Source organism: Phycomyces blakesleeanus, assembly GCF_001638985.1.
Source record: "Phycomyces blakesleeanus NRRL 1555(-) unplaced genomic scaffold PHYBLscaffold_37, whole genome shotgun sequence".
Lineage (NCBI taxonomy): Eukaryota > Fungi > Mucoromycota > Mucoromycetes > Mucorales > Phycomycetaceae > Phycomyces > Phycomyces blakesleeanus.
Genome location: NW_017265167.1, coordinates 1 through 24,408, shown reverse-complemented (window position 1 = coordinate 24,408; position 24,408 = coordinate 1). Strand labels below are relative to the sequence as shown.

The following is a 24,408-nucleotide window of genomic DNA, read 5'->3' as shown; positions in this document are numbered from 1 at the left end:
CCCTCTTACCATTCTTGGGGCTATATCGGCCAAAGGACTTATATACGTCAGCTTGAGGAATCCTAAGTTCTGCAAGCAGTCCTCTTCTGGTGAGTCCGGCTCAAAGGGTACAGTGGCCAGGCATTTCTTTATGTTTGTGAAAGCTGTTCTTGGTGAGATGGACAAGTATGTCGATATGAAGGGGAACTTCCTGGTGATGGATAATGCACCCATCCACCAGAGTGCAGATATCAGTCGATGTATCTCCTCCAGGGGATACAATTCGGTCTACCTTCCGGTATACTCTCCAGAACTCAATCCTATTGAGATGTTTTGGAAAGTGGTGAAGGACAGAGTGCAAAGAAAGAGTTTGAACGACAATGAGACTATTCTCACCAGAATCGAGGATGGATGGCGTAGTCTTAGCGATGAGGACTACCATAACATCGTCCAGCATTCTGTAAACCAGTTCACAAAATGTGAAAATAAAGAACCTTTGTGATTTCTCATTTTTTTACATAATATAACATACACTCAAATGTGCGACTTAAATTCTCGAATTGTGCGCCTTAAATTTTCGAATTGTGCGCCTTAAATGTTCGAATTGTGCGCCTTATTTTCTCGAATTGTGCGCCTTAAATTTTCAAATTGCGCGCCTTGTATAGTGTTTTTTACTGTATCTGTGGTGGTGTTAGGAAGTCGTTTATAACATGATCTCTAATTTCATCCTGTATTAATAATATGATGATGATGATGATGATGATGATGATTAATATCTCAAATATAACAGATTGGCCGAGCGATAAGTAGCTAGAGCTATAGAATTTTATCACTAGATATAAAACCTAGAAACATTTAATTCTTTTCAATAAAAATAAAAGTGTGAACTATTGCCCATCTAATAATAATGGGAAATCAAATAAGTAAATAAATAAATAAAGAACATATTATTGGTCCATAATTTTAAAAAGATTATTTTGTACTATTTATGATTGGAGCTTTAAAGAACTGTCAGTAGAAATGTTCAGTAGTACAGCCAAATCATTAAAGAGTGATACATAATGTAACCAGCCTTTGGCCTTTCCTGTTCTTTATTGAGAGTATCTGGATAGATCCGTAGTTTTAAGTCTTATTTTATTTATTTATTAAGCGAAATGGGTATATCAAGTGCTGTCAAACCTTACTTATGGCACCCCCCTCAATACCTACATTTAGCGTAGTGTTTGTTTGTCTCACTCATACATGCTTAGGTAACCTTCATACCTAGTAGAAGAAAACAACTATGATATGTCAGATTATTTCTGTACAATCTTCCCGTGTATACCCACTCAGTAATTGCCCACTTTTTTCTTATGTACATAAATATCTTTCAAGGAGAAGAATGAAGGATGTCCTGGAAAGTGTCCCTTTTACCACTATACGCTCTGCCCCTCTTCTGTTGGCCTGAAAGCGCCTCTCGGCGGGCTTTGCTCGCCTCGGTAGCATTGATCTTAATTAACGACCTGTACATGGTCATGAAATCAATCACAGCCATCTGAGGAGGACAAGCAGGAGAAAGGAAGGGTCAGACATTGGACAGAATGCAATAAACAAACAGCGTTTTATATTGTAGAAAATTTGCATAAGTCTTACCCTAAAGTACAGAACGTTATAAATAGCGTCCAACGATAATGTTAGCAGGTCAATTGTCGCCTCAATACGGGTGGTCTCGCCCCTGAACAATCTAGTGACATTCGTACCCCCGAGTCCCCAACCAATCTGTAATTGCTGAATGACAGGGCCTTGGCGTCAATAATGATAACGAGGTTAGACCAAAGCTCCGGGAAGATGAAAAACTTGAAAAATAAAAGCTTACCTCCCATCATGAGACCTGGAACAAAGTGAGGTATTCGGGATTGTTTATGGGTTAGTATCTCAATAATGGGAAAAGTAGATACTGTGAGAGTGTTATTTATTAAAGAGACCAAATAATATTGTTTATATCTGCTACTATTCAAATCCCTGTAATTCAAATCCCTGTTGTGTAATGGTTGGTTTACACTGTATGAGTGTGTAGTGTACGTGTGCCTGGTGTGTAACAGTTCCGGAGATTGTTAACTTGCCAGGTTCATTAGCAAGAAGGAACCAGTGTTTGGTTGTGGGGTCTGTTCTTCACTCAATTGTGGTGTGTATACCACACAAAGGTCCCACGCATCAAATCAACGCGTCCCACCTCCTTTGTCCGATGCACCAATATGTCGTGGAGTTGACGCGGCAGTTTGATGGAAGATTCGAGAATGTACTTCGTGCTGAAGGTACTCCATTTCTTCAATGTCTCCACTACAGCCCAATCCTTTTGTGGCTCTTCAAACGACCTCCAGAACAAATCTCCTCTCACACCCATCCTTTTTCGCGAAATGGGTTGAATATTCCCTGTATATCGAGCCCTGTTACGTCTCGCGTCTGAATCAATGCCAGCAACATCCCCAGGTAGAATAAAGCAACACTCCACATCCAGTGCGAGACGCCCCACGATACCCCATGCGCGTTCTTGCCACCAATGCTCAGGTAACTGCTGAGCAATGGCGAAAGGCGATGGGCTTTTGCATCGGAATATATACAGCCTTTAATAGAAAGCAGAATTGATAATATGGTGAGATAGAGTTCATTAGAGGATACTGGGTACTGCCCGGAGCAAACAACAATAACTTACCAGTCCACGAGACACTGGTGCACCAACTGACTTTCTGAGTCAATGGGTCGCGTTTGAAGAGCTGTTTCGAGCTCTCACACCGTGCGCACATGATCAAACGATGACAGGTACGCTACTCCAGCTTCTGGTATTGGTGGGTAAGCGGGGGGATCTCGTGATATTTCTGCCCAATCCGATGCTAAGAATTTATCCTTTATCCAAGGGTCATTCATGTCGATCATGAATGAGTGTACAGCACTTGAAAAAAAAAAGGGAGTAAGAAAAAAGATGGGAAAAAAGGTGCGGCATTGTTCTGGGTGGTACTGAGAATGAGCAATAAGATACAAATAGATACATACTTGTACACAGCACATTCCATGCCCGCCTCATATAACACCTCCTCCACGACTGTCCCTGATGATAATATCCACTTGTCGCCAAGAGTCTGGAAGCGTCGAGTGAATGATGCTTTGCCTCGGGCCATAAGCTAAAGTAAAATAAAAAAAAGACGGTGAGGTCAATAGAATGTATTATGATCGTTAACTCTGGATCGTCTTCCTCTTGAACCTACCAATTTTGACTCGGATTTTCTTTTCTTTTGGTAGCTCAAGACATGTTCTTGCTCATACAGTTGATCCAAATCATAATCCTCAGTAGCAGCATATATCTTGTCCAAATTATTCTTTTGTAAGTCTTCGTCGTCGAGTTCCTGATACAGCTCGTTCTGAACAATAGAAATGGGAGGGGGAGTGAAGTACAAGACATAAATATCTGAAAACTCTACCTCTGGATTCGTAGGCCTTATTATACACTCACAATCAAAAACGTTTCGACCGCCGCAAAAAATGCCTAAAAAAAATCGAAAAAATAAAAATAAAAACATTGTTTTCTCCCAATATTATTAATCAAATCCAACATGCAAGACGCAAATTCATCAGAAAACACCCACGGATCATACGAAAAGGCCAATTCCTATAAATACGGATGCATCATGTACATGTATTTAGCAAATTACGGGGCGACCCAGATTTCATTGGTGGTTGGCATGAGTCTGTCAACTGTCAAGTACATCATTAAGAGAGTGGACGAGACAGGATCGCCCGAGCCAAGAAAAGGGTCCGGACGACCTAGAAAGATTGACGAGAGGACAGAAAGACACCTTGTTCAAATAGTTCATAAGGACCCCTTTGCCTCATTTTCTAGGCTAAGGGCTTCCTTAAAGAACATGGAGGTATTTGTCTGCAGAAAGACAATAATCAGTTGTCTGAAGCGTTTGGGCTTCGGATCATATATCGCAGCTCACAAGCCAGCTTTAACCGAAAGCCACAAGAAAAGAAGGCTGGAATGGGCCCGTGAGTATGTGAATTGGACAGATGACCAGTGGAGAGGTGTAGTGTGGTCAGATGAATCACGGTTCACAGTTGAGCGTAATGATGGAGGAGCTAGAGCTATCAGGAAAGTCGGTGAAAGGTTCAAGGAAGAAAATATCATCGAAGGAACCAAGTGGGGGAAGGGTAGTGTGATGATCTGGAGCTGTTTCTGGGCCGGTGGTTTTGGCCCTTTGGTGTTCCTAGATGGTAACGTAAACCAAGACCAATACGTGAACACTTTGGCTCAGAATTTCCTCCCTTGGTTCCAAAATCTTTCGCGGGAACAAACCAGGAGCTTCGTGTTCCAAGAGGACAACGCCAGCTGTCATACTGGGTCGTACTCGAGGTGGTGGAAAGATAGCCATGAGATCCGAGGTTTTGACTACTGGCCCGCTCAAAGCCCGGATCTCAACCCCATCGAGCATCTCTGGTGGGCTCTCGAGAGGCGCATGAGTGACGAGAGGACCAGTATTAACAATGTTGAAGATCTGAAGGTTGTAATGCAACGAGAGTGGCGAAGGATAGGTCTCGAACTTTCGTCAACTTTGGCCGGAAGCATGCAGCATCGATGCCAGGCTGTAATTGAGGCCAAAGGAGGTCATACAAAATATTGATCTTTTATTTTTTTTCTATATTTCAATAATAAACATATATATAATCTTTTATTTGAAGTTTGAATGCTTTAGCTTTTCTTACTGAGGAGCAGTTGCATGTTGAATACATGCCCTGATTTCTCTCATGCATTTTTTGGGCTCAGAGGTCGAAACGTTTTTGATTGTGACTGTATTGACCAAGCGGTTTCATAGGTACAGTAACACAAACACTTTTGCAAGTTACTGTATGATTGAAAGAACTTGCGGTCTACCTGTTTGTTTTGGTGCCTCTTGGATGGCGTTGATGGCGTTGAAATGAAGTTTCCCAGTGGATCAATATCATTGTTATCAGAGTATTCGGAGAGCAGGTCATTGGTATCCTCGTCCACTAAAGCTTAAGACAATAGTTTAGAATAAGTGAAAAGAGTATTTTGATAGGTACCTCTCACGAAATGCCGACTTGCAAGGCCAAATATAGTCCGATTTGTACCTTCCACTGCAGCACCTAACTTAGGGGTAGTTGTCGATGCGATTTGTGATGATGATGTATTGACGAGTACTGAGGGCGTGTAAAGTGTCTCCTCATCACTTGTGGTTGAATCCCCTAACATATATACAATAGTGAGTATCGTATGTATTCCTGTCCGATCTCGTAAAAGAATCATGAACAAGGTCGCTATTATACCTGCAGTGGGTACATCGCTTGCATCTTCCTTCTCCTATAGTGGGAGATGTTGAACCAAGAACTTTGCGTGTTGGTAATGATAGTAATATGAAGTGCATAAGAAATAAAATAAAATGAAATATACTTTCTTGGATGAAGAACTGGTCGACGCGACTTCGGATCTGACTTCCTCTACAAGTCCTTTGTCCAAGATCTCAGACATGGTTTTGTCTCGTTTGTAAAGACGTTTTACGTTGGACATCGCTTGTTCGTTCTATTCCAATGGTTTAACCCATGTAAGCAAAGAGGCAATCATTTCATCCGATTTGTCTCGATTGATGTTGGCAACAGTATCCTACCTGTATCTGTGTCAACCTTTTGACCGAAGCCTTTCTCGGCAGTTTCCTCCAAAAATCTGCAATCGTACCATCAGCTTGATGACTGTACCATTGGTTGGACATCAACACGGCATTTTCCTTCCATTCGACTGAGTCCTTCGCTTGGGCTATCAAAATAAGGTATGTTGAATGTGCATCTGGTTTGTCTTTCTGATACCGATATCTCATCCATTTGAAAAATGTGATAGGGTCATAAGTATCATTCTCCGTAAAAAAGTTCAGGATATTTTTTGTCTCGTTCATTTTACGGGAAGCTTAAAATTTGAAATAATTTTGTTAAATAGAGAATCATTCAGCAAGCATTGAGACTATTCGACAAGTGCTTGCCACCATTGCCGCATGACCGTAGCCAAAACCAACACGACCGGCCTCAGTTATTGTACAAACAATAATAGGGCAGTGGACAACGATTAAAATAATCGATGAACTTTGGCAGGGACAATGGGGACCGTAGCCCAACTACAAGCACGAGATCACTCGCCACCTCTGTCGCCTGACCGTAGCCAAAACCAACACGACCAACCTCAGTTATTGTACAAACAATAATAGGGCAGTGGACAACGATTAAAAATAATCGGTGAACTTTGGTGGGAACAGAGGGGACCGTAGCCCAACTACAAGTGCCTCAAATGAAAAAATTACAAAGGAAATGATATTACCTGAGGAGACAAATGGAATCAGATTGATAAGAAAGGGAAAGAGACGAACGACGATAAGTGTGATGGGTGAAGAAAATAGGGTAGTATACAGATGTAGTGATGAAGCAGGCGTGGGAATGGTGCAAGGATGAAAGAGGAATGTCTTATGCAAAAAAAGTAGGGGATCTATATGGACATGCAAGAAAAATTAGGGTCGGACATGCAAAAAAAGACCAAAAGGGGGGAGATGTTACGGACATGCAAAAGAGACAAAATTGAAGAATCGGGCGTGTTGTCATCCATAATTGGTTTTTTATGGTTACGCGCGCGATTTTTGGGCAGTCAGACCTTGATGTTTGTTAAATGGCTCAAAAAAAAACATTGATTGTGGACAAATAAAATAAAAACAAGTATTAATAATGGATAGATATAAAGACAAAATAAATAAATAAAAGAGATTATAAAGGGCGAGGATTTAGATAGAGATAAATATCTTTCTATATACTAAAATCCCAGGAAGTTACGAATTATAACTAAACCCAAGTGATATGCATATTTTTTTGACGGCATTTTTATATATGTATCTCTTAAATTACACCAACAGTTCGTTAGTATGATTTAGTAAGAGACGAGGTTGATTTATGGGGATGTTGTCCGACAACATGGCATCTTCATTCAAACGCCTTTGGGCGTGTTGATACGTTTGTTTGACGTGCTCAGGCGAAGCATTATCAGATGAGACGCATCCAAATAACTCGTATATATATTTATATATAAATATGAAAAAGAATCAAATATGAAAAGTTAGTATGCTTAAAAATAATCTATTTTGAAAGTCATACCTTGGTTATTAAATTATAGAATAATCTTCCAGGCCATGCTTTTGAACTAATTTCTTCTGAAAAGGGCGGATTTTTGGCAATAGAAATTTCGTGTCTTTTTGCGTTTTGCAAGGAGAAAGCGGTTTACATCTAAAATAATAATTATCGGTCATGTGCTGCCGCTTAGCTGCCAATGGTCAGTGTCAAATTCAAAGAACTTGTCAGCAGAACTACCATCCAGGCAAAGGAATTGTTTATTGCACTTGTAACAAGCATAGATGCTGTTGTGTGCAGTGAAGTCGCTAGTCTTTCTCGCTACGGGGATATCACATACCACCATGTAAGTCGTCAAGAGCTTATTGATGAACTCGATCAGGATGACAGCGCCTTTGTTGACCACTTAAGCGGGAAGCAAACTTTACCACCAGAGTAGCAATGAACCTGTGCACTAAATTTTTAGACACATCGGGAGCGGCGACGAAAGGGATCTATTGTCAAGAAAAAAAGGGAGACAGAGGGATTAAGACCTTCCCCTTTTTATTATTATTATCATTTTAAAATTGACCATCGTAGTCGAATTCCTCGAAATTGATCTCAATATTAGCAACGTCTTACTCTTCATCTTCTTTATTGCTTCTGGCATCACTACTTTTATTGGCATTATTGTCGCAATTACCTTGTACCTCATTCGTAACTGAAACATCATCATTGTCAGACATTTATGATCCTTCTCAAACAGGCAAATTAGCGTGAGTATACGATTCTTTCTTGGCTCGGGATTGAGTGATCAAGATGGCTATATCTAGAATATGTTACTTGATTAGTCTCTACCTGTATTTTAATTAAATAAATATTTCTTTGGACAGATAACTATATAAATGTTATTTTTATGAAGTGCAATAAAGTAAGAAGTAATAATACTACAGGCAGCATACCTTTTTTGTTTTTGTTTTTACACCTTGTGGCATTCAATCTTGCTCTTTTCTCACGATGATAGGTAGTTCTTGGGCAAAAAAGCTATAGTCTAGCTTTTTATGGCTACATACAGTAGGCTTACACCTTTCGGTCTAGGTTTTGTGAATTGAGGGCGTAGTGTTTATATATATATATATTGGCTTTTGAATGTTAAGAGCCAAAAGAAAAAAGTGCTGCATGTACTTTATAATAATAACGGGTTTCTCAAACACCCGCGAAGGTCCTAAATGGTTGTGATGGTTTCCATATACGGATTGACGGGAGTTTTCTAAATTAGCAACCTTTGCCAAAATTTTGGCGACGGCAAAAGTCGAATCCAAAGTTTTGGTGAATCACCAACATTTAGGACCTTGGCGGGTGCTTGAGAAGCCCCTAAAAATAAAATGTTATCTTTCTTTGGCGGTCATATGAGTGCACAATCTGAAATCCACCAACTTATCCATGTACTCAACCATCCTCTAAATCAACGCTTGACTTGAACAGGCCCTGTCCCTCTCTCCCTCTTAAAAAAGTGTGTGTGTTTGTGTTTTTTTTATAATTATAGTATGATCAACCGACATGAACAAGAAAAGGCTAAAAAACTTTGTATTTTATATCTTAAATATAGAATAATATTTGCAGAGTTTGGCTCTAAATAACGAGGTTTCTTTTTTTTTTTTGAGTTGGAGAGGACCGAGAATCACAATATAGATAATATTGATAATAATAATAACGATAATTTGGTGCATCCAATATATTTGCAAAGAGAGAGAAGTAATGATTTGTAGATACATACTGTGAAAAAGAAGAAGAGGAAAGGTACAAACCATTGGCTTATGATTAAAAAGCCATTAGATTTAAAGAAATAGAGAATTCAACATGAAAATAAAGAAAGATATGTCTTTAGTTTAACTCCATTATGCTTTCATAATCATAATCATACTCATTATATTCCCTGTTTCGCTTTTTTTTTCTTGTAATCCTTTTCCTTTACGCTTTCAACTGGTGCTTTTTTTATAAGCTTAACTGCCACCGTCTTGAATTACAATCACTTCAACTTCACTGGTTTCGAACTTCTTCTTGAATTAAAACATCAGTATTGTATATATAACTATCAATAATTTACGATGCTCAATTATTAATTTTTTGTATATCTTTAATATATCATGTCCTTGTGAGCTATAATTCACTCTTTCTTTCGAAAGCGATAGGATTTTGTTTTGAGATATTTAGGTAGTGCGGTAAATGAAGTATACAAATTTGTAATTCAATTTGTTGAAAAGGAAGCAGTCTGTCAAAGTAATTTAGACTATCTAGAATAGCATCGATATAGCTGTTGCACTCAAGGGCAAGGATAAGACCCGTATGAGATCCCACGAACGCAAGGAACTAAAATGTGCTTTCTTTCGAGTAAAAGGTATAAAACATATACAGAAAAGCAATGTATTTATTTATTTTGTTGATTTTTTTTAGAAATTTATGTGATTTTTCTTCAGCCTTCACGAATTTCACCCAATATTTATATATAAATATCTCATGAGTATTATGCGTTAGCAAGCAGAGTAAACTGCTGACGAGCTGGGAGAAACGATGTCTACTGTAATATTTTGGTGGTCTAAAGCTCCTCAACTCAAACCGCCCTTGACATGCACTGCAGATACGCTGGATTTTGCCTTTACTCTTCTCCACTTCCTTCTTGTTTTTCCTCAAACCTTACTTTGCCTTTCTGCTGCAACGGAATTCCCGGTCCGTGCCTTTCAAGGTTAATGTTCTCTCCCATGAGCGTCAGCATTCCTGTCTTTTATATTTGTTGTCCCTCCACCATACATTCTCACACACACGGCCTGCTACTCTTTCCTTTGGCGAGCTTCTAACAGCCCGTAATCGTATCCAGCATTTATTTTAAGCTATTGAAAATGTAATCATTGGCTGATACTATTAGTCCCAGAATTATCTAGAGACAGCAACCCTCTCTTCCCCGTTGGCCTCTTTCGCATACCTCTTACACCACGTACGACTGGGCAGCTGTTAGTTAAAGAATGTCACCACCAGATCTTTACAGCGTCCATTTGCTCCTCTAGGCAGTGTACTTATTTCGCTGCACAAGCCGGCTGAAAGCGTTTCTGGCATCAATATGTTCCTTATAATAATTGTTGCTTTTGGAGGAAGGCCCTCTGGATTTGATTTCTCACTTGTGATAAGCTCAGTAGTATTCTTCTCCTATATTATTAATTTGTTCCCTCTCATCACTTTCTTATGTCTGATGAATCCCAAAAACCTTGAAAATTTCTTTTTTCTGTGCTTTTTTTTTATCAAGACATCTGCCAACATAAAACTTGGGTCGACGGTCATCGGCTTTTTTGTTTTTTTTTTGTTTTTTTTTGGGGGATTCCCCATCTTTATTTATGTTTGACTTGCAAGCCTTGATACTCTCAATCACTGTACATGCAATCCGACACGACCTGATGGAATCAAACATATTTCTTTATATTCAACTTCAATTGTTTTGATCAATAAAAACCATAAAATTCCAATATAAAACCGTGCATTTGTTGAACCAATTATAAGAATAGAGATACCAAAAAAAGCATAGCTCTACTATATTCAAAATATTTAATTGGATTATTGCTGTTCACCAGACCACTCCCCTAAGCCGTACACATACACTCTTTGCAGAAATTATTGGTGCAAAAATCAAAATAAAATTTGGTGCAATTTTCTATCATTTGTCTGCTCAGTTCGTTTTTTTTTGTGCATTTTGTGCACTCAATTGTAGCCCCTAATCGATTTTTATTTTTGCACCAATAATTTCCGGAAAGAGTGTAGATACATGATATATATAGTAATTATGTAACATAAAATCTCCAAAACGATAAAGATCTTGTACAAGTCGAAGGTGAAAATACACCTTCAACATGGAAGTAAAATAAGAAACAACGTCCCATATATAGCATACTAAGCAGTCATGGCTACATAGCTACTTTTCATAAAAATAATATTATGTTAATGTGGTATTTCATTTCTTTACTTCTATTTTATTGCCTTTTATCAATACAAATATGCATATTTATAAAATGAGCTATAAATCTGTTTGGATCCCTTCAATCGTGCAAGTTGGTTAGGGTATGAGTCCACCAATTGTTTTGTGTGAGGTCTGTGGGTGGGTCTGGTGAAACGTCAAGCTGTAAGGTCTGGAACTGCGAAGAGCACCTTTAATCTTAGCTAACAAACCAGCTTGGAATGGTCGACGCTGGTCAGTAGATAGTGCTAAAGGAAAACCAAGGCATGGTACAGGGGAGTGGGAAGACTGGTCTCTCCCGTACACAATCTAGTGTCGTATCAGATGTACCGACCATTCTGGGAGTGGTGCCCCCGATATTGAAAACCCCGTGGTCTTGAGAAGTTGATCTTCGTGCGCCAGATGTTAAAGACGATTTTTGGCAAAGACGCTGTTTTAGCAGTCCCGAGTGAACTGAAGGGCTCTCTTCCCAAGGGGCTTTCAGAGATGAGCTCTAATAAAAAGAAATTTCCCTCTCATCCTTTGCATCATAATTTCAACAAGCACAAATTTATTGCGAAACATGAATGCTACAATTGTTTTTTTTTCTTTGATTCATTAAAAAGAAAAGTTAAATTTTAATATTTCTATGCATAGTGTTTTTTTTTTGGCAAAGGAATGACCAGTATTTTTTTAACATTTTGACGCGCTGTATGCTCAGAAGTAGCAACTTGCAGCAAGATTCTGTGCACTGTCGATATGCTTTGATGGCTGTCGTGAGAAAATGTGGGATAACAAATATCAACATCTTCAAGTGAACGAGAATGATTGTCAGCTGGTATTAACAATTTAATGAAAGCAAAAACATGTTGATCATAATGCATAAAGAGAAATTGGCGATTGTTTTTGTTGGTAGGTGGTGGAGTGAAGGAGTGTGTGAATAGGTATTGAATTTGACCTGTGTATGCGAGTATATGTTCGCCTGCACTTCTGTAAAAGTTGGCTTGAATAAAGGAACCATGGTGGCCTGATTCATTATAGCCTGATTCATTATGGCCTTCATAAGTCTGGCCAAGAATGTTTACTGATTTAAGCCTATTTATCAGATTGTAAACAAAGTATGGTGATGATGAAGCTTCCTCGTAATGGACCAAGGCATGGTTTCTATGCGCAGTCTTATAATATCCCAAGAGATGAATATAGTGAATATTACTCATCGGTGTTGATGCTGCTGTAAGGAGTGGGAAGACGGAAGGAGGGAGAGGCTCGTTCCCTTTGATGACAAGATCTGGATTTTTATAATAATTAATAAAGGATTGTAGACGGAAGGTATGTTGACAGATGGTAGGGACGCTAATTGACATAGGTGCTGACATAGGTATGGACATAAGCTTAAAAATGAATTGACAGAAGGAGACTTGGCCCGGACCTCGAAGAATTGCGTTTACATAGACTTTCTTGTGTATGTCTTCAACAAATTCTCGCATATAGGTTTCTTCAAACCTAATTTTTCTGCTCGTTTTCAAAAAAAAATAGCAAACCGTTAAATCTCTCGAGCCCAAAAAGCCAATAACCATACACTGGTTCAAAATCACAAATTACATCGCGAAGCTTGAGGTGCAGGAGCATGTTACAGGTGAGTATTTTGGCTTTGTATGTTGTTTCGCACGTTTGACAGAATTTTTCAAGGAATGTATGGGCGTTGTTTAGTTCAAAGAAAGTAATGGTTGGTTTTATCAATAGATGGCAGGCATCAACGTAGTCTATCTAGTTCTTGAACATATTGGGTAGAAGAACACCCTTCAACAAAACAGGGGAGTAAACGAGTACCCACGACTTCCGCTCGTCTGTTTTCATGTACAAAAACCCTTTGCCGATTTTTTTCGTCAAAGCAGTGTACTTGCCAGGAATCACCATTGTCTCTGCGGTCTTCTGCATTGTGATGAGATTGGCTTTCGACATCTTCTTTTCTTCGATCCACCAACCCAGCATCCTCTTCAGCGTTCCCAGGAAAATATTATGCATGGGACAACGCTCGTTCCACGACTAGATCAAAGTGTCTAAGGCATTGCAACTGCGACCATCAAAGACCATTTTTGACCTCCAGCTGATGCCTTTCTGAGGGGGTACTAGCACTTTCCCACTCTTCAGAACGTAATTTGCTTTCCACACAATTTTGAAGATTTCTTTAGGAAAATACAAAACCACTGAAGTCGACGTTGACACCAATTGCCAAACGAGGGAATTAGTGGTTGCGCTTATAGCAGGCGCACGTACTGTTGTGAGAAGTGAATCCGCTTGTTTTCAAAGCAGCTGGAATATTGCAGGCCACCATCAGCAGTGCTGCACAAACATTGGCTCCACTGGGACATTCAAAGGTTGGGATCTTCATTCCCACGAACAACCTCTCCAACTCATGTACCAAAGGTTTGAGATAGTAATTTTTCTCTTCAGACTTTGGTTCCTTAGGCCCTGATATAAGTCCAACCAGAATGATGTTCTCTGGCTTAAATCATTTGTCCTGAGAAAGATTGTTGATAACAATATAAGTCGCGCCAGATGAGTGAGTTACATTATTGAATGGTTGGAATCAGTCAATGTTGATAGTCAACATTAATGAACGTGAATCCTGAGCGAATTTCACGCCACCTCTGTCTTTAAGCTCCTTCCACACGGCTCCGTCGTAGATATCGCACATGGTATTCATCATCTTCAACTCGTGGTTCCAATGTCTGACTTTTTTTGCAACTCTGGGCGAATGAAAAACATATTTAACGTCTGTTTGATAAAATGGTACACATATGACCGTTTAGCTATCAAAGCACCCAATGACGATGATTTCATCAATTGACAACTGCAAGACGAGCGCACACAAAGCTTCACAAAATCACAATGAGAAGGAACAGACACATTTTCCTCATACACCTTGTGGCAATCCTGACACACAACAAATTTCTTTACGCCTTTTGTCATGGCTGAGAAACCTGTCATGCGCTGTAGACCAGGAAGGCTCAAGGGCAGTTGGAAATCCTGCTCGTAAATTGTCAAGAGTTTGTTGATGAACTCGATCAAGACAACAGCGCTCTTGTTGACCACATAGCGGGAAGCGAACATTACCACAAATGTAGCAATGGTCCTGCGCACTGGGTTCTCAGGCATATTGGGGGTGGCAAAAGGATATATTGCAAAAAACCAAAAAGAAATCATCTCTCTTTTTTTCAAATTTTTCTTTCTTCCATAGCACAATACCAACCTTCATTAACAAATTCCTCGACCTCCACCTTAACAACATCTTCATTATCGTCTTCTTTGTTTTCATCGCCATTGTTTTTGTTGTTGTAAATCCCCTTATTCGTAACTGAAACATTCTCATCGTCAGACACTGGGGTTCCTTCCCAAGCAAGTAAGTTGGTCTGACCACACTCTTCTTCCGTGGTTCTGGATTGATGGGTTGAAATAGCTATATTTAGAATATGTTACATAGTTACGCTCTATTATTTTTATTTAAATAAATATTTCCTACGTTCAACATCAACCTCCATCGAATTTCTTTGGGCAGAAGATTCTGTTAAAACATGTTATTTTTTGAACTACAAAAAAAGTAGAATATAATAGAATAATACTACAAACTGCGTACCACTTTCACATCTTATAGCATCTAATCTTCCTCTTTTGTTATGGCGCTGAGCAGTTCTTCTAGCTACAAAATTATAGACTAGTTCGTTCTGACTACATCCAGCGCAATAGCACTTTTTATTGTAAGGTTGAGGGGTTGAGAACATTGTGTTTTGTGTTAAAATTTTTGAGAAAAAGGAAACAGGTGCTACATGTACTTTATTCACAAAGTCTTTATAATAATAAATAGAATAACTTTTGTTGCTTGTTATATCCGAGCCAATAGAATACAGTAAAGCTGTGTTTTCAACTTGTGAACATGGAAAACTATCCCACATTTACAATTGTTATCAAACAACTGTGCGCATTGTAATTTCCACCCTTTTTTTCAGTGTGATCCATTCTCAAACACAAGCAGTTATGACAGCTACGCCATTGAATATTGATGAGGGTACCTTCTCGATATCTAACCATCCAATTGCTAGCATGGTGCAGAGCTACATCCATATGCAGCCTGAAGTAGAGTATGCTTTGTCTTCAGTCGTGGAAGAGAAAGCTCGTAGACACCTTTTGTATAAAATTCACAGGGCAAAATCTATGTCGGAAAAGTTAGCTGGGCGTAATTGGTTTTCTTGTTGTCAAACAAGAAAGATAAGAGTAAGTATAATCCACGGTTTTTGTTTAAATAATTTTAACATTTTTTTTCTTTTTATAAAGGAGTGTCATTTTTTTATTTAGAATTCCTAATTGTTGATATTATAACACAGATCAAAGAATACTTTAGCAAGTTAAAAGGACGGAGAAATGATCAAAAAGAATAAAGGTCATTAGCTTTTCCAAGTGTCCAGCTATTCCAAGAAATGTCGAACTTTTGAAGGAGGGAAAGGTGCGTGTTGTTGCATGGAATAGCACACGGCATAATAAAAAAAGTACAGAGTATATAGTATTTTATTGATTTTTATTCATTGTTTTGAAAGATGTGGGTTGAATCAATAAAAGATGATGCGGTAGTAATGTCGAGATGGGAAGTAATAAATAAATAGTTATTTTATTTTATTTTACTTTATTTTACAGCCGATTAATGAAATATATATATATACAAAACAATTATTTAATTATACAACCTTGATTGTTTTATCCACGGTTTTTTTTCGTTGGAAATTGTAATATCACTCTCTGTAAGTTTATTTTGATAAAAGCTAAGAAAATGGTGGGCATTGGGTATTAAATATACAGGTATTTTGTCTTTTATACTTTTGATAAAAACAATAAAAATAAATAACGGTTTTTACTATTCGTTGATAATAGAATTCAATATAATTTTAAATATTTGATAAAGAAGTAATGCTAAAACAAAAGAAAAATAGAGAGATAAATAAAGGCAAACCCTTTCGCAGTCAAAAAAACTCTTACTATAATTATTTATATTAGTAATATATATCATTCTATTTTTTTTCGTGACTACTTTTCTAGGCAGTGGGATGACTAGGCGCTTTTGGATCCCACCCTGGATGTTGTGCATAGTCAACGCAAAATACGAATGCAGACGATGCACCGGGATGATGCACGCAATACTCTTCTTAATAAACCCACTCACCCACAAATTCAGACCTTACCCAACTAACGGCTTAATTCTGACAGAATGGCATGTCGCAAATCTTTTTAAAAAACCAAACGTTGCCACTTTTGATTCTACCAATCTTGATGACAAGTGAATATGTACTCAATCTGACCAGGGAATTTAGAGATGTCGTCAACTATCCTACCAAAAAAACATAACCCGCACAATTGAGCTGCGATATTTCTTCTGTTCACTAAAGAACTCCTGTCCAAGCAACGAAATATTCTTCATCTTCTGAATGCAAATGTTTACCAGCACATTCTCACCAAGTGAAATACTCTCCACGCCGCAGAAAGAAAAGTATTCTGGTAAGCCTTGACATAGAATTTGAATAGCCATTAAGAGTAATCATACTTCATCGCATTCAAATTTTGTAACTTCAATGGCATGGTAGTTGGTGGCGACGTCTTAGTTCCGATTAAATTGTACCATAGGCTGTTGACGACTTGCAGGAATATCTGGAGGTCGAATGGCAATGCAGGAGGATAATCATTATCAATACACTGAAGACACGGTAGAAGAGATTTAGATAGCACTTGTGCGACGCCTTAGGAAAATCTTATTATACGCAGCAGAAGATTAATGGAATACACAGGAAGAAAAGTGTCAGTGAACGCATTCTCCGGAAAAACGCTCATTAATGTCACCTCTAGACCATTACGGTAGTTTGTCTTAATATTTCTTTTAACTTATACTTGTATATCTTAAGGATATACATCCAAAATGTAAAGACCGGACCAAAGTCAAGCATCAACTTACACAAATGCATATTTGGTGTGCTACTGCTTTTTTTCGTAAATACTCTGACATTATTTCCCAAATTTACCAAGGGGCTGGCCTGCGTAGTCTATATGTAAGTACTTGTTCAATGGACCTTTCAACTTTCGGCATGTCTTGGCAAGATTGGTCTAGTTATTGTAATCACTTTTGGGCAAAAACGCCTTCAACACCACAGAAAATGCACCAGACACAACGATCGCCACTCATCTGCCTTCATATATAGGAACTAAGGCGTGACTTTTTCGAATAAGACGGTATATTCAGGAGGAAGAAGAATATCATCGGCAAAGCGTTGTATACGAGCAATAACAGCAGCGAAAAAATACAAAGACATTTCAAACACTGGCCATACGGTTCGCTATCACAAGAAATATATTGTGTGTGGGATCAACAATCATGTAAGCGATGCAACTCTGAAAACTGCATGCCGTTCTGCTTCTCCAAATTTTCTCTTTCTACATCTGATTCTGTACAAAACCACATATTGTCATGTATGGAAATCATATCTTCTGTCCGTGATTCCCAGTTTTCATTGTCACACTCAAAGTAATTAATCTTACTTGATGCAGTAATCATGGAGAAATATCGTTTGAATTTATGGCAGCCATATGTGTTTACATGCCATGTTCTGGGAATCCGGCAGTATTTCTAGCAGCAGGTATCTCGGAAGCGACATACATGATAGCAGTATAGACAGTAGTACCATTAGGGAACTTGGTAGTCTTCGCAGCTATACCACCATAACAGTCTACCATCCCATCAACAAATGTTTCCAGAAATACGTCCATCTAGTCGTCCTCTACTTCCTTTGGACCAGGCATGACATCAACGAGGATAATATTTTCTGGTCTCATTTGGTCTTCCTTGGGAAAATTTCTGATAAGTAAGTACAAAGCACCGCCTGTATAAGTCCGGCCTTCAAACAGCTTAAACCAATATACATTCAATGTCAACATGAGAGAATGGACATGATTTACAAAGGTCTCGTCGGCTTCACCGAGCATATCAGTCTAAATTGCATCATCGTATACGTCCGTCATCGTACTTTCTATTGTTTTGCTTGATCCCTAGTGCACGATTTATTCATCTGACTTGACTTTGTGGAAATGTTGTGACAAGATATTTTCTCAGTAAGCTGTAAAGAAATACCATGAGAGGGACTGGCTTCTCAATTGCTGGACCGGCATACAGAGAATAACTGTCATAGATAGATGGGGTGGAATGTGCTTCTCGGAGGAACAGTTGGATTGATGATACCCTGGTAAGTATATGACATCACGTTTGATACAGATGGTGTACTTGAAGACGGTTTTTGTCATAAGATCGAATCCAGACATGATTTTTGATACATCAACGGTGACATGTGGATCAGTATTCTTCTCATAGGTAACAAGAAAGTATTGGAATAATTTCAGTGTTGTAGATCCTCCCTGCTTGAACCAAGTAAAACACTTAAAAGACAACACCGAATAGAACCATAAGTTGAATGACTTGAGACATGCCAGCATTTTCAAATATAGGCCTACAAAAGGCAAGTGTTATGGCAAGTATAATTATTATCTGTAATATGATTTATGTATATTTCTTTGTTCAATAGATACATACTTGAATCCATCGTATCTTTACATACTATGACACCGACAATGTCAGCTTCATTCTCATCGTTGGACTCCTCACTTTAATCCGGATAGTTATTGTCAAATGACGATAGTAGTGTCTCAGTATCATACTCTTTTTCGAATTGAAAAGGTTTGTCTTCTCTCAAAAAAAGGTATACTATGTGTGGCGGTTTCAGGAAATCTAAAAGAAGTACCTTTATCTAAAATAATAAAAATAAAAATAAAATATGTTTTATACGATTTTTTTTGGTCTTGGTTATTGAGATATATCAGTCTATTATAAATGTAATTAACTCTACTAAGCTTACAGTCTCTATTAGTAAGAATTACAAATTTGAATTCTATATATCTCTTTTAATATAATGACAATAAGGGTTTAACTAGCTATCGATGCGTGACGATTCGTGGCAGCAATGCTTTAACTACTATTCAAATAATGTTCAATATAAAAGTACAACACTTGTTGGGTGCCTTTAATATTTTTGAGTAAAATGCTTTTGGGTGTAATAATCTTGATTAAAATACCCGTGAGTAAGATTGATTATAATATTATAAATATCATTATTAATTGTACATCTAGCACACTAATTGTTTGTAAGTTTCGGTCAAGTCTCGACAGTCAATCATCTGATCTTTTTGTTAGAGCAACCCTTTCAATTTCGATATTTAACAAAAAAGGCGTTGGTATATATATATATGTATATATATAATATTAATTACCACAGTACGGAAATACACGATAATCATTATTAAAACACGAGTTTAAAGTAGGCAGGGAAAGTACGCCAAAGTACATCACTAAGTACGCATTTTACTCTCTCGTAATGATATAGCTCTCGATACCAGTGTGTTTCGTTTTATATTACCAACCCAAGATATTATAATGGACGCCACAAGTACTTTGTAACTCTAATGTCTTGAATTCAAAAAATCAAATAGTAACCACGATAGTACTCGACATAACCGTGTATATATTTGACAGTATAGAAATACTTATTTGTTTTTTTCTATCATTATGTACTCTTTATATTAACTTATTTTATTAACAGCTTCTATTGTATTTAATTTTAAAGAAGAAAAAAACAGAGTACTTGTATGTGATACCCAGAGTCAGATATACTCGACGTCTTCAAGAAATTATACTTATACAGTCGAATATTGTTTTCATGCTAATTGAGCCTCCACAGTTCTAATTAAAGCAAGAAATATTATCTTTGTTTTCAAATAGGCTCTTGTAGAGAACGGTAAATATAATTGCGAAAATATTTACAAGGCAATTAGCAAGAAAAGTTTCATATTTATTTTACAGTTTTCGATGCACCCGAGTTGGTCGATATACTTTACATTCAAGTGGCTGCTGAAGAAAAAGAAAAAGAAAAAGAAAGGCGTATTTTTATACTAATGTGTCTTACATGACATGGAAATAAGCACTGGTGCAAATCATTAGGAGTACTGCTACTAAACTTTTCGACTAGTTGGCGGATGGGTATACATAAGAAATTATCGGTTTTGGTCGTAAATAAATGAATATGGTACATCAAAGGATACCATTCTGCGCACACACCCGCACTCACGCAAAACAATCGGATCCAGTACATAATCAAATAACACTGGACTTATAGGTTTTTATATTTCTTACCATTTTATCATTTTTCATGAAAATAATTAAACTGCCAACACAAAGCAACTGCCGAAAAAAACAAAATAATATTAGTACAGTTGCACCTAACCAAAACTCATATACCACTACAGTCCTCATCGTCCACCATAATAGCAACGATTTTGCTAATATTGAAAGGCAATTAGTTATTCCTTTCTTTTATATTGTTTATCCACGCACACAAACGCCAACTGTACCAAGAGTTAATTTGAGTTGGGTGCAATTTTAGACAATCCAATTTCTTTGTCATTCTTTCTTTCTTTCTTTCTTTTTAAATTCAGTGCAATAGATCTCTGATTCCTAAAAAAGGATTAGAGAACACATAGAAACACCTATAGAAACAGATGATTTTTTAACATCAAGCAAAATACATCGACTCTTGTCCAGGGTGAAAAAAACGCGTGATGAAGGATACAGATGAAGTATAGAATAACAATAATGAGAATAAAAAATGGTTGATACCTTTGGTGTGCGGGATGAGGCCAAGGTAATTTGATTGACAATAAACGTGAATGAGAAAATATTTGGGAGTTATTGGAGTCTCACTTTGACCTCCATGTGGTCGATGGTTTTAACCTCTTAAAATACATTACCATTGTTGTATAACTTATTTATTTTTATTACTGTTTGGTAATCGTTCCAAATTCTATCTACACAAAGAATCAAAATGGGGAAAAACATCGTTTAATTGTTGTGGCTCAAAATTTAAATATTATTTATTTATTTATTGAGTTATGTCATACAGGGAATAAGCCAATCGTCTACTTCTCTTGCGATGCGTACTGCCTGTTCATACATATTTTCCCAGGGGTGGAAAAATCTTATACTTTACTTCCTTGTAATTTTATGATTTTCTGGTTCTCTTCCTTTTTAAAAAAAACCGATTGACTTTCTGTGGTGAAACTACTTATTCTTAAGTTCTTTACAAAACAGGTTTAACTTATTGTGCCATCACGGATACTATTATCACTCAAAATAAACTCTTTTCACAATAAAAATTCATATTAGTTAAGAATATTGTGTCTTATTTTTTGGACCATTGTAATCACCGTGAATTATCCCAAGCGTATATAATGGATAAAAGCCCTTTATTTGTAAACAAAAACTTGCCCCACCAATAAATTGGCTTTCGTTTCTGGTATGTAACGCACCTTTATCATTACTCGATTTAACATGAAATGGAAGCTTTTCTTTTGTACATATGCTTTCTACAATAGCCATAAGTACACACGCTATTCTTACCACCTTTTTCTCATGAGTATTAAACCTTTACAGTAAAAGTATATTTTTCGATCAAGGTATATACCGACAAACGAAAATTAGTTACCATCACTGCACACGCCTACTCTTCTTATTATTCACCGTTTCAAATATATATATATCGATTATTCCTATTTTTGCCAATATATACTACAGGGAGCCTAAAAAATATATAAAATAAAAAATCATAATAATGTGGCTTTATCATACAAAGAGAATGCGAGTAATTGTTTTCTAGTTGATACATATCAAAACTTGCTCGTGGTCTTGGTGAAAGCTTGCGCTTTTAACAAATATAATATATTTTTAGAGATGTTCTTGGTAAAATATGTGTGTGCGTACATGTGCGCATGTGTATGATTGTAGTAATTTCAATTGTAACTTTCATGGCAAGTTAATGTGAATATGTATGGTTATTGAAAGAGATGCACACAGAAGAAAAATAAAATAAAATAAATAAATAAATAAATAAATAAGAGTATTATTTTTGTTTATTCTGCTTGAAAAAACAACCCCCCGTCCTCATTCCTCAACTGGAATCATTGCACCAATGACTGCATTGAAAATATTTTTTTACAACTTTTCAACCTCTCCACAAAAAATATAAAGAATATCAAATATATATATATACCTCTTGTAATTGAGATTATTTGAACAATCTGTCGCCTCGGTTAAAGGGCACGCAAGATACCAAAAAATAAATAAATAAATAAAAAATATCGGTTTCAGTCGGCATTTATAATATTATTATTTTTTTTGAAAAATCAATATTTATTCAAAAAATAAAATTCATATAATTCTACTTTTCTCGACTTCTACTGATTGTATTTGTATGCTTCTTGGCTCTATCGATAGCTAATAAAGAAGAGTAACAGAAAAGTAGCATTAGAGGCGCATTGTCGGTCTTTAGAATTTTTTCGGAGATTGAATCATGCTACGATTAGATGGCCGCCGGGATTTGGTATAGTGCGCAGGTGGGTAAAAATTAAAATAAATCAAATATTTCCGCCCTAGCCGAATATCATATATATATATATATTAAAAAAAATAGAATTTATCTAAAACAAATTAATATGTTTATTCACAATTTTTTTGAAATGCTAATTTATTATAAATATAATAAAAGCATTAAAATAAAATAAAATATAAATAAATAAAAAAAAAAATAATAAAAAAAAAATAAAAAACAAAATAATAAAAAAAAAATAATAAAACAAAATAATAAAAAATAAAAAAAAAAACAAAATAAAAAAAAATAATAATAAAAAATAAGAAAAAAATATAAAAACAATAATATAAAAAAAAATATAAAAAAAAAACAAAAATAATAATAATAAAAAATTAAAAAAAAAAAACTAAATGTTCATTTTATACTTCAGCTAAATAGTTTATTTTATATTAATTTTTTTGTTTGCTATACTATAATAAAAAATATACTCTAGAACTATAATATCTCTATTTATATTTCATTTCTTGAGATTTTAACTTTTATAATAGTCTTATTATAACAAGCAATCATAAACCTTCCCTTAATATGTAAACAGACTTTTCCTTTACACCTCTTTAATTTAATAAACAAATTATTAAAAGAAGAAAACTCATAACAGTAGTATTATACTGTTGTTTTATTACAAAAAAAAACTGTCAGACATTATTTTGATAAATCCATACAATCTGAAAATAATTAACCACAATACCTCTTTATGCGCAGTAATATCTTCCTGAGCATTAACCAAAGTATAATGACTTTCCTTTTATTTAAATATAATATAATAGCTAACGCAGATAATGCGCAGTATTAGTTTAGAAAACTATATATGACAATTCAATTCATATCCATAAAAAGTATCTTTTATCCTATCTTTGATTTTACATATACTCCTTGATCCCCAGTTGGTTTGACCTTTTGATTTTACTATAGTAAAAGGAAGACCAACCCAGATCGGGAACAACAAAACAACGCAAAAAATCGAAATAAAAAACGCTATAGCATAGGGTCGAACAGGGGTGCTCAGAACCAAAACACAACGCGATAACACTTGAGCTACGCAGCAACATTTAAATATTTCTCAAAATAATCAAAATTTCTCCGTTTCCATCAATATAAATATATATATATATATAAAGATTATAAAAGAGTTGTGAATATATATAAAATTAAAGATTAAATATGATTAGAGTATGTAACTTATATTTGATGAGATGATTGGATATGACTTGGATATTGACAAGTGTGAATATATATAATGTGATAGATCCAATAGTATTGACTAATATCAGAGATAGATAAGATGTTATAGGCTAATATTAGTAATAAATCAAATGTTATTGGCTAATATTGATTATATATTAGATTTTATTAACTTATATAAGTAGTAAATTGGATGTGATAAATATATATATATAATACAGATTGACTGTTATTGATTTACATATATATCAGATCAGATATTATTTATTTATATATATACTAGATTGGTAGTGTTCAGTTTATATATATATGAGATTGACTGTTATCTACTTATATATATATCAGATTGGCTGTGATCCACTTATATATATATCCGACTGGATATCATATGTTTATATATAGTGCAAATCACCTGTCATTAGCTTATATATATATGTAATTGGCGGACAACAGCTTATATATATACTAGATTGGTGGTCAACAGCTTATATATATACCAGATTGACTATCATCAGCTTATATATATATTAGATTGGCTGTGATCTACTTATATATGTATGAGATAGACTGTCAATA

The 24,408-nt window shown here is 36.1% G+C and overlaps 11 protein-coding genes across 11 annotated transcripts; 2 read left to right on the top strand and 9 right to left on the bottom strand.

Annotated features, from left to right (window-relative positions):
* Positions 1-1,348: 1,348 nt before the first annotated feature.
* Positions 1,349-3,533, bottom strand: PHYBLDRAFT_152567 (hypothetical protein; the record flags this gene model as incomplete). The annotated part of the gene is made up of 8 exons (XM_018432952.1): positions 1,349-1,513; positions 1,612-1,760; positions 1,835-1,892; positions 2,192-2,558; positions 2,672-2,742; positions 2,788-2,908; positions 3,010-3,137; positions 3,222-3,533. 8 exons carry the CDS (start codon positions 3,531-3,533, stop codon positions 1,349-1,351), a joined length of 1,371 nt encoding a protein of 456 aa, XP_018284282.1.
* A 1,179-nt stretch (positions 3,534-4,712) lies between these two features.
* Positions 4,713-6,616, bottom strand: PHYBLDRAFT_152565 (hypothetical protein; the record flags this gene model as incomplete). The annotated part of the gene is made up of 9 exons (XM_018432951.1): positions 4,713-4,801; positions 4,858-5,007; positions 5,104-5,217; positions 5,299-5,332; positions 5,423-5,551; positions 5,637-5,929; positions 6,081-6,289; positions 6,335-6,476; positions 6,568-6,616. The coding sequence occupies 9 exons, from the start codon at positions 6,614-6,616 to the stop codon at positions 4,713-4,715; spliced, it is 1,209 nt and encodes a 402-aa protein (XP_018284281.1).
* Positions 6,617-7,327: 711 nt separating this feature from the next.
* Positions 7,328-10,203, top strand: PHYBLDRAFT_152564 (hypothetical protein; the record flags this gene model as incomplete). The annotated part of the gene is made up of 4 exons (XM_018432950.1): positions 7,328-7,563; positions 9,411-9,505; positions 9,710-9,850; positions 10,031-10,203. The coding sequence occupies 4 exons, from the start codon at positions 7,328-7,330 to the stop codon at positions 10,201-10,203; spliced, it is 645 nt and encodes a 214-aa protein (XP_018284280.1).
* A 1,003-nt stretch (positions 10,204-11,206) lies between these two features.
* Positions 11,207-12,573, bottom strand: PHYBLDRAFT_152563 (hypothetical protein; the record flags this gene model as incomplete). Its single annotated transcript, XM_018432949.1, has 3 exons — positions 11,207-11,355; positions 11,438-11,600; positions 11,785-12,573. The coding sequence occupies 3 exons, from the start codon at positions 12,571-12,573 to the stop codon at positions 11,207-11,209; spliced, it is 1,101 nt and encodes a 366-aa protein (XP_018284279.1).
* A 280-nt stretch (positions 12,574-12,853) lies between these two features.
* On the bottom strand, positions 12,854-14,245 carry PHYBLDRAFT_152562 (hypothetical protein; the record flags this gene model as incomplete). The annotated part of the gene is made up of 5 exons (XM_018432948.1): positions 12,854-13,132; positions 13,188-13,272; positions 13,360-13,558; positions 13,709-13,836; positions 13,893-14,245. 5 exons carry the CDS (start codon positions 14,243-14,245, stop codon positions 12,854-12,856), a joined length of 1,044 nt encoding a protein of 347 aa, XP_018284278.1.
* Positions 14,246-14,304: 59 nt separating this feature from the next.
* PHYBLDRAFT_152561 (hypothetical protein) lies at positions 14,305-14,868 on the bottom strand (the record flags this gene model as incomplete). Its single annotated transcript, XM_018432947.1, has 3 exons — positions 14,305-14,546; positions 14,610-14,651; positions 14,724-14,868. The coding sequence occupies 3 exons, from the start codon at positions 14,866-14,868 to the stop codon at positions 14,305-14,307; spliced, it is 429 nt and encodes a 142-aa protein (XP_018284277.1).
* Positions 14,869-15,121: 253 nt separating this feature from the next.
* Positions 15,122-16,416, top strand: PHYBLDRAFT_152560 (hypothetical protein; the record flags this gene model as incomplete). Its single annotated transcript, XM_018432946.1, has 2 exons — positions 15,122-15,320; positions 16,175-16,416. 2 exons carry the CDS (start codon positions 15,122-15,124, stop codon positions 16,414-16,416), a joined length of 441 nt encoding a protein of 146 aa, XP_018284276.1.
* A 51-nt stretch (positions 16,417-16,467) lies between these two features.
* Positions 16,468-16,661, bottom strand: PHYBLDRAFT_160625 (hypothetical protein; the record flags this gene model as incomplete). Its single annotated transcript, XM_018434218.1, has 1 exon — positions 16,468-16,661. A coding segment is annotated over one exon (194 nt), but the record flags the coding sequence as incomplete, so codon positions are not given.
* A 776-nt stretch (positions 16,662-17,437) lies between these two features.
* Positions 17,438-18,106, bottom strand: PHYBLDRAFT_71179 (hypothetical protein; the record flags this gene model as incomplete). The annotated part of the gene is made up of 4 exons (XM_018442421.1): positions 17,438-17,522; positions 17,632-17,661; positions 17,721-17,850; positions 17,917-18,106. The coding sequence occupies 4 exons, from the start codon at positions 18,104-18,106 to the stop codon at positions 17,438-17,440; spliced, it is 435 nt and encodes a 144-aa protein (XP_018284274.1).
* Positions 18,107-18,229: 123 nt separating this feature from the next.
* Positions 18,230-19,517, bottom strand: PHYBLDRAFT_71180 (hypothetical protein; the record flags this gene model as incomplete). The annotated part of the gene is made up of 5 exons (XM_018442422.1): positions 18,230-18,624; positions 18,708-18,778; positions 18,833-18,921; positions 19,339-19,343; positions 19,442-19,517. The coding sequence occupies 5 exons, from the start codon at positions 19,515-19,517 to the stop codon at positions 18,230-18,232; spliced, it is 636 nt and encodes a 211-aa protein (XP_018284273.1).
* Positions 19,518-21,326: 1,809 nt separating this feature from the next.
* Positions 21,327-22,306, bottom strand: PHYBLDRAFT_160624 (hypothetical protein). Its single transcript, XM_018434217.1, has 2 exons — positions 22,273-22,306; positions 21,327-22,022 (listed from the first exon to the last, which is right to left on the bottom strand). The coding sequence occupies exon 2, from the start codon at positions 21,600-21,602 to the stop codon at positions 21,390-21,392; it is 213 nt and encodes a 70-aa protein (XP_018284272.1). The 5' UTR covers positions 21,603-22,022; positions 22,273-22,306; the 3' UTR covers positions 21,327-21,389.
* Positions 22,307-24,408: the final 2,102 nt, after the last annotated feature.

Bases quoted from the DNA above. Each gene is read 5' to 3' on its own strand.
- PHYBLDRAFT_160624 (XM_018434217.1), bottom strand. From the start codon at position 21,602: ATGGCTATTGTAGAAAGCATATGTACAAAAGAAAAGCTTCCATTTCAT.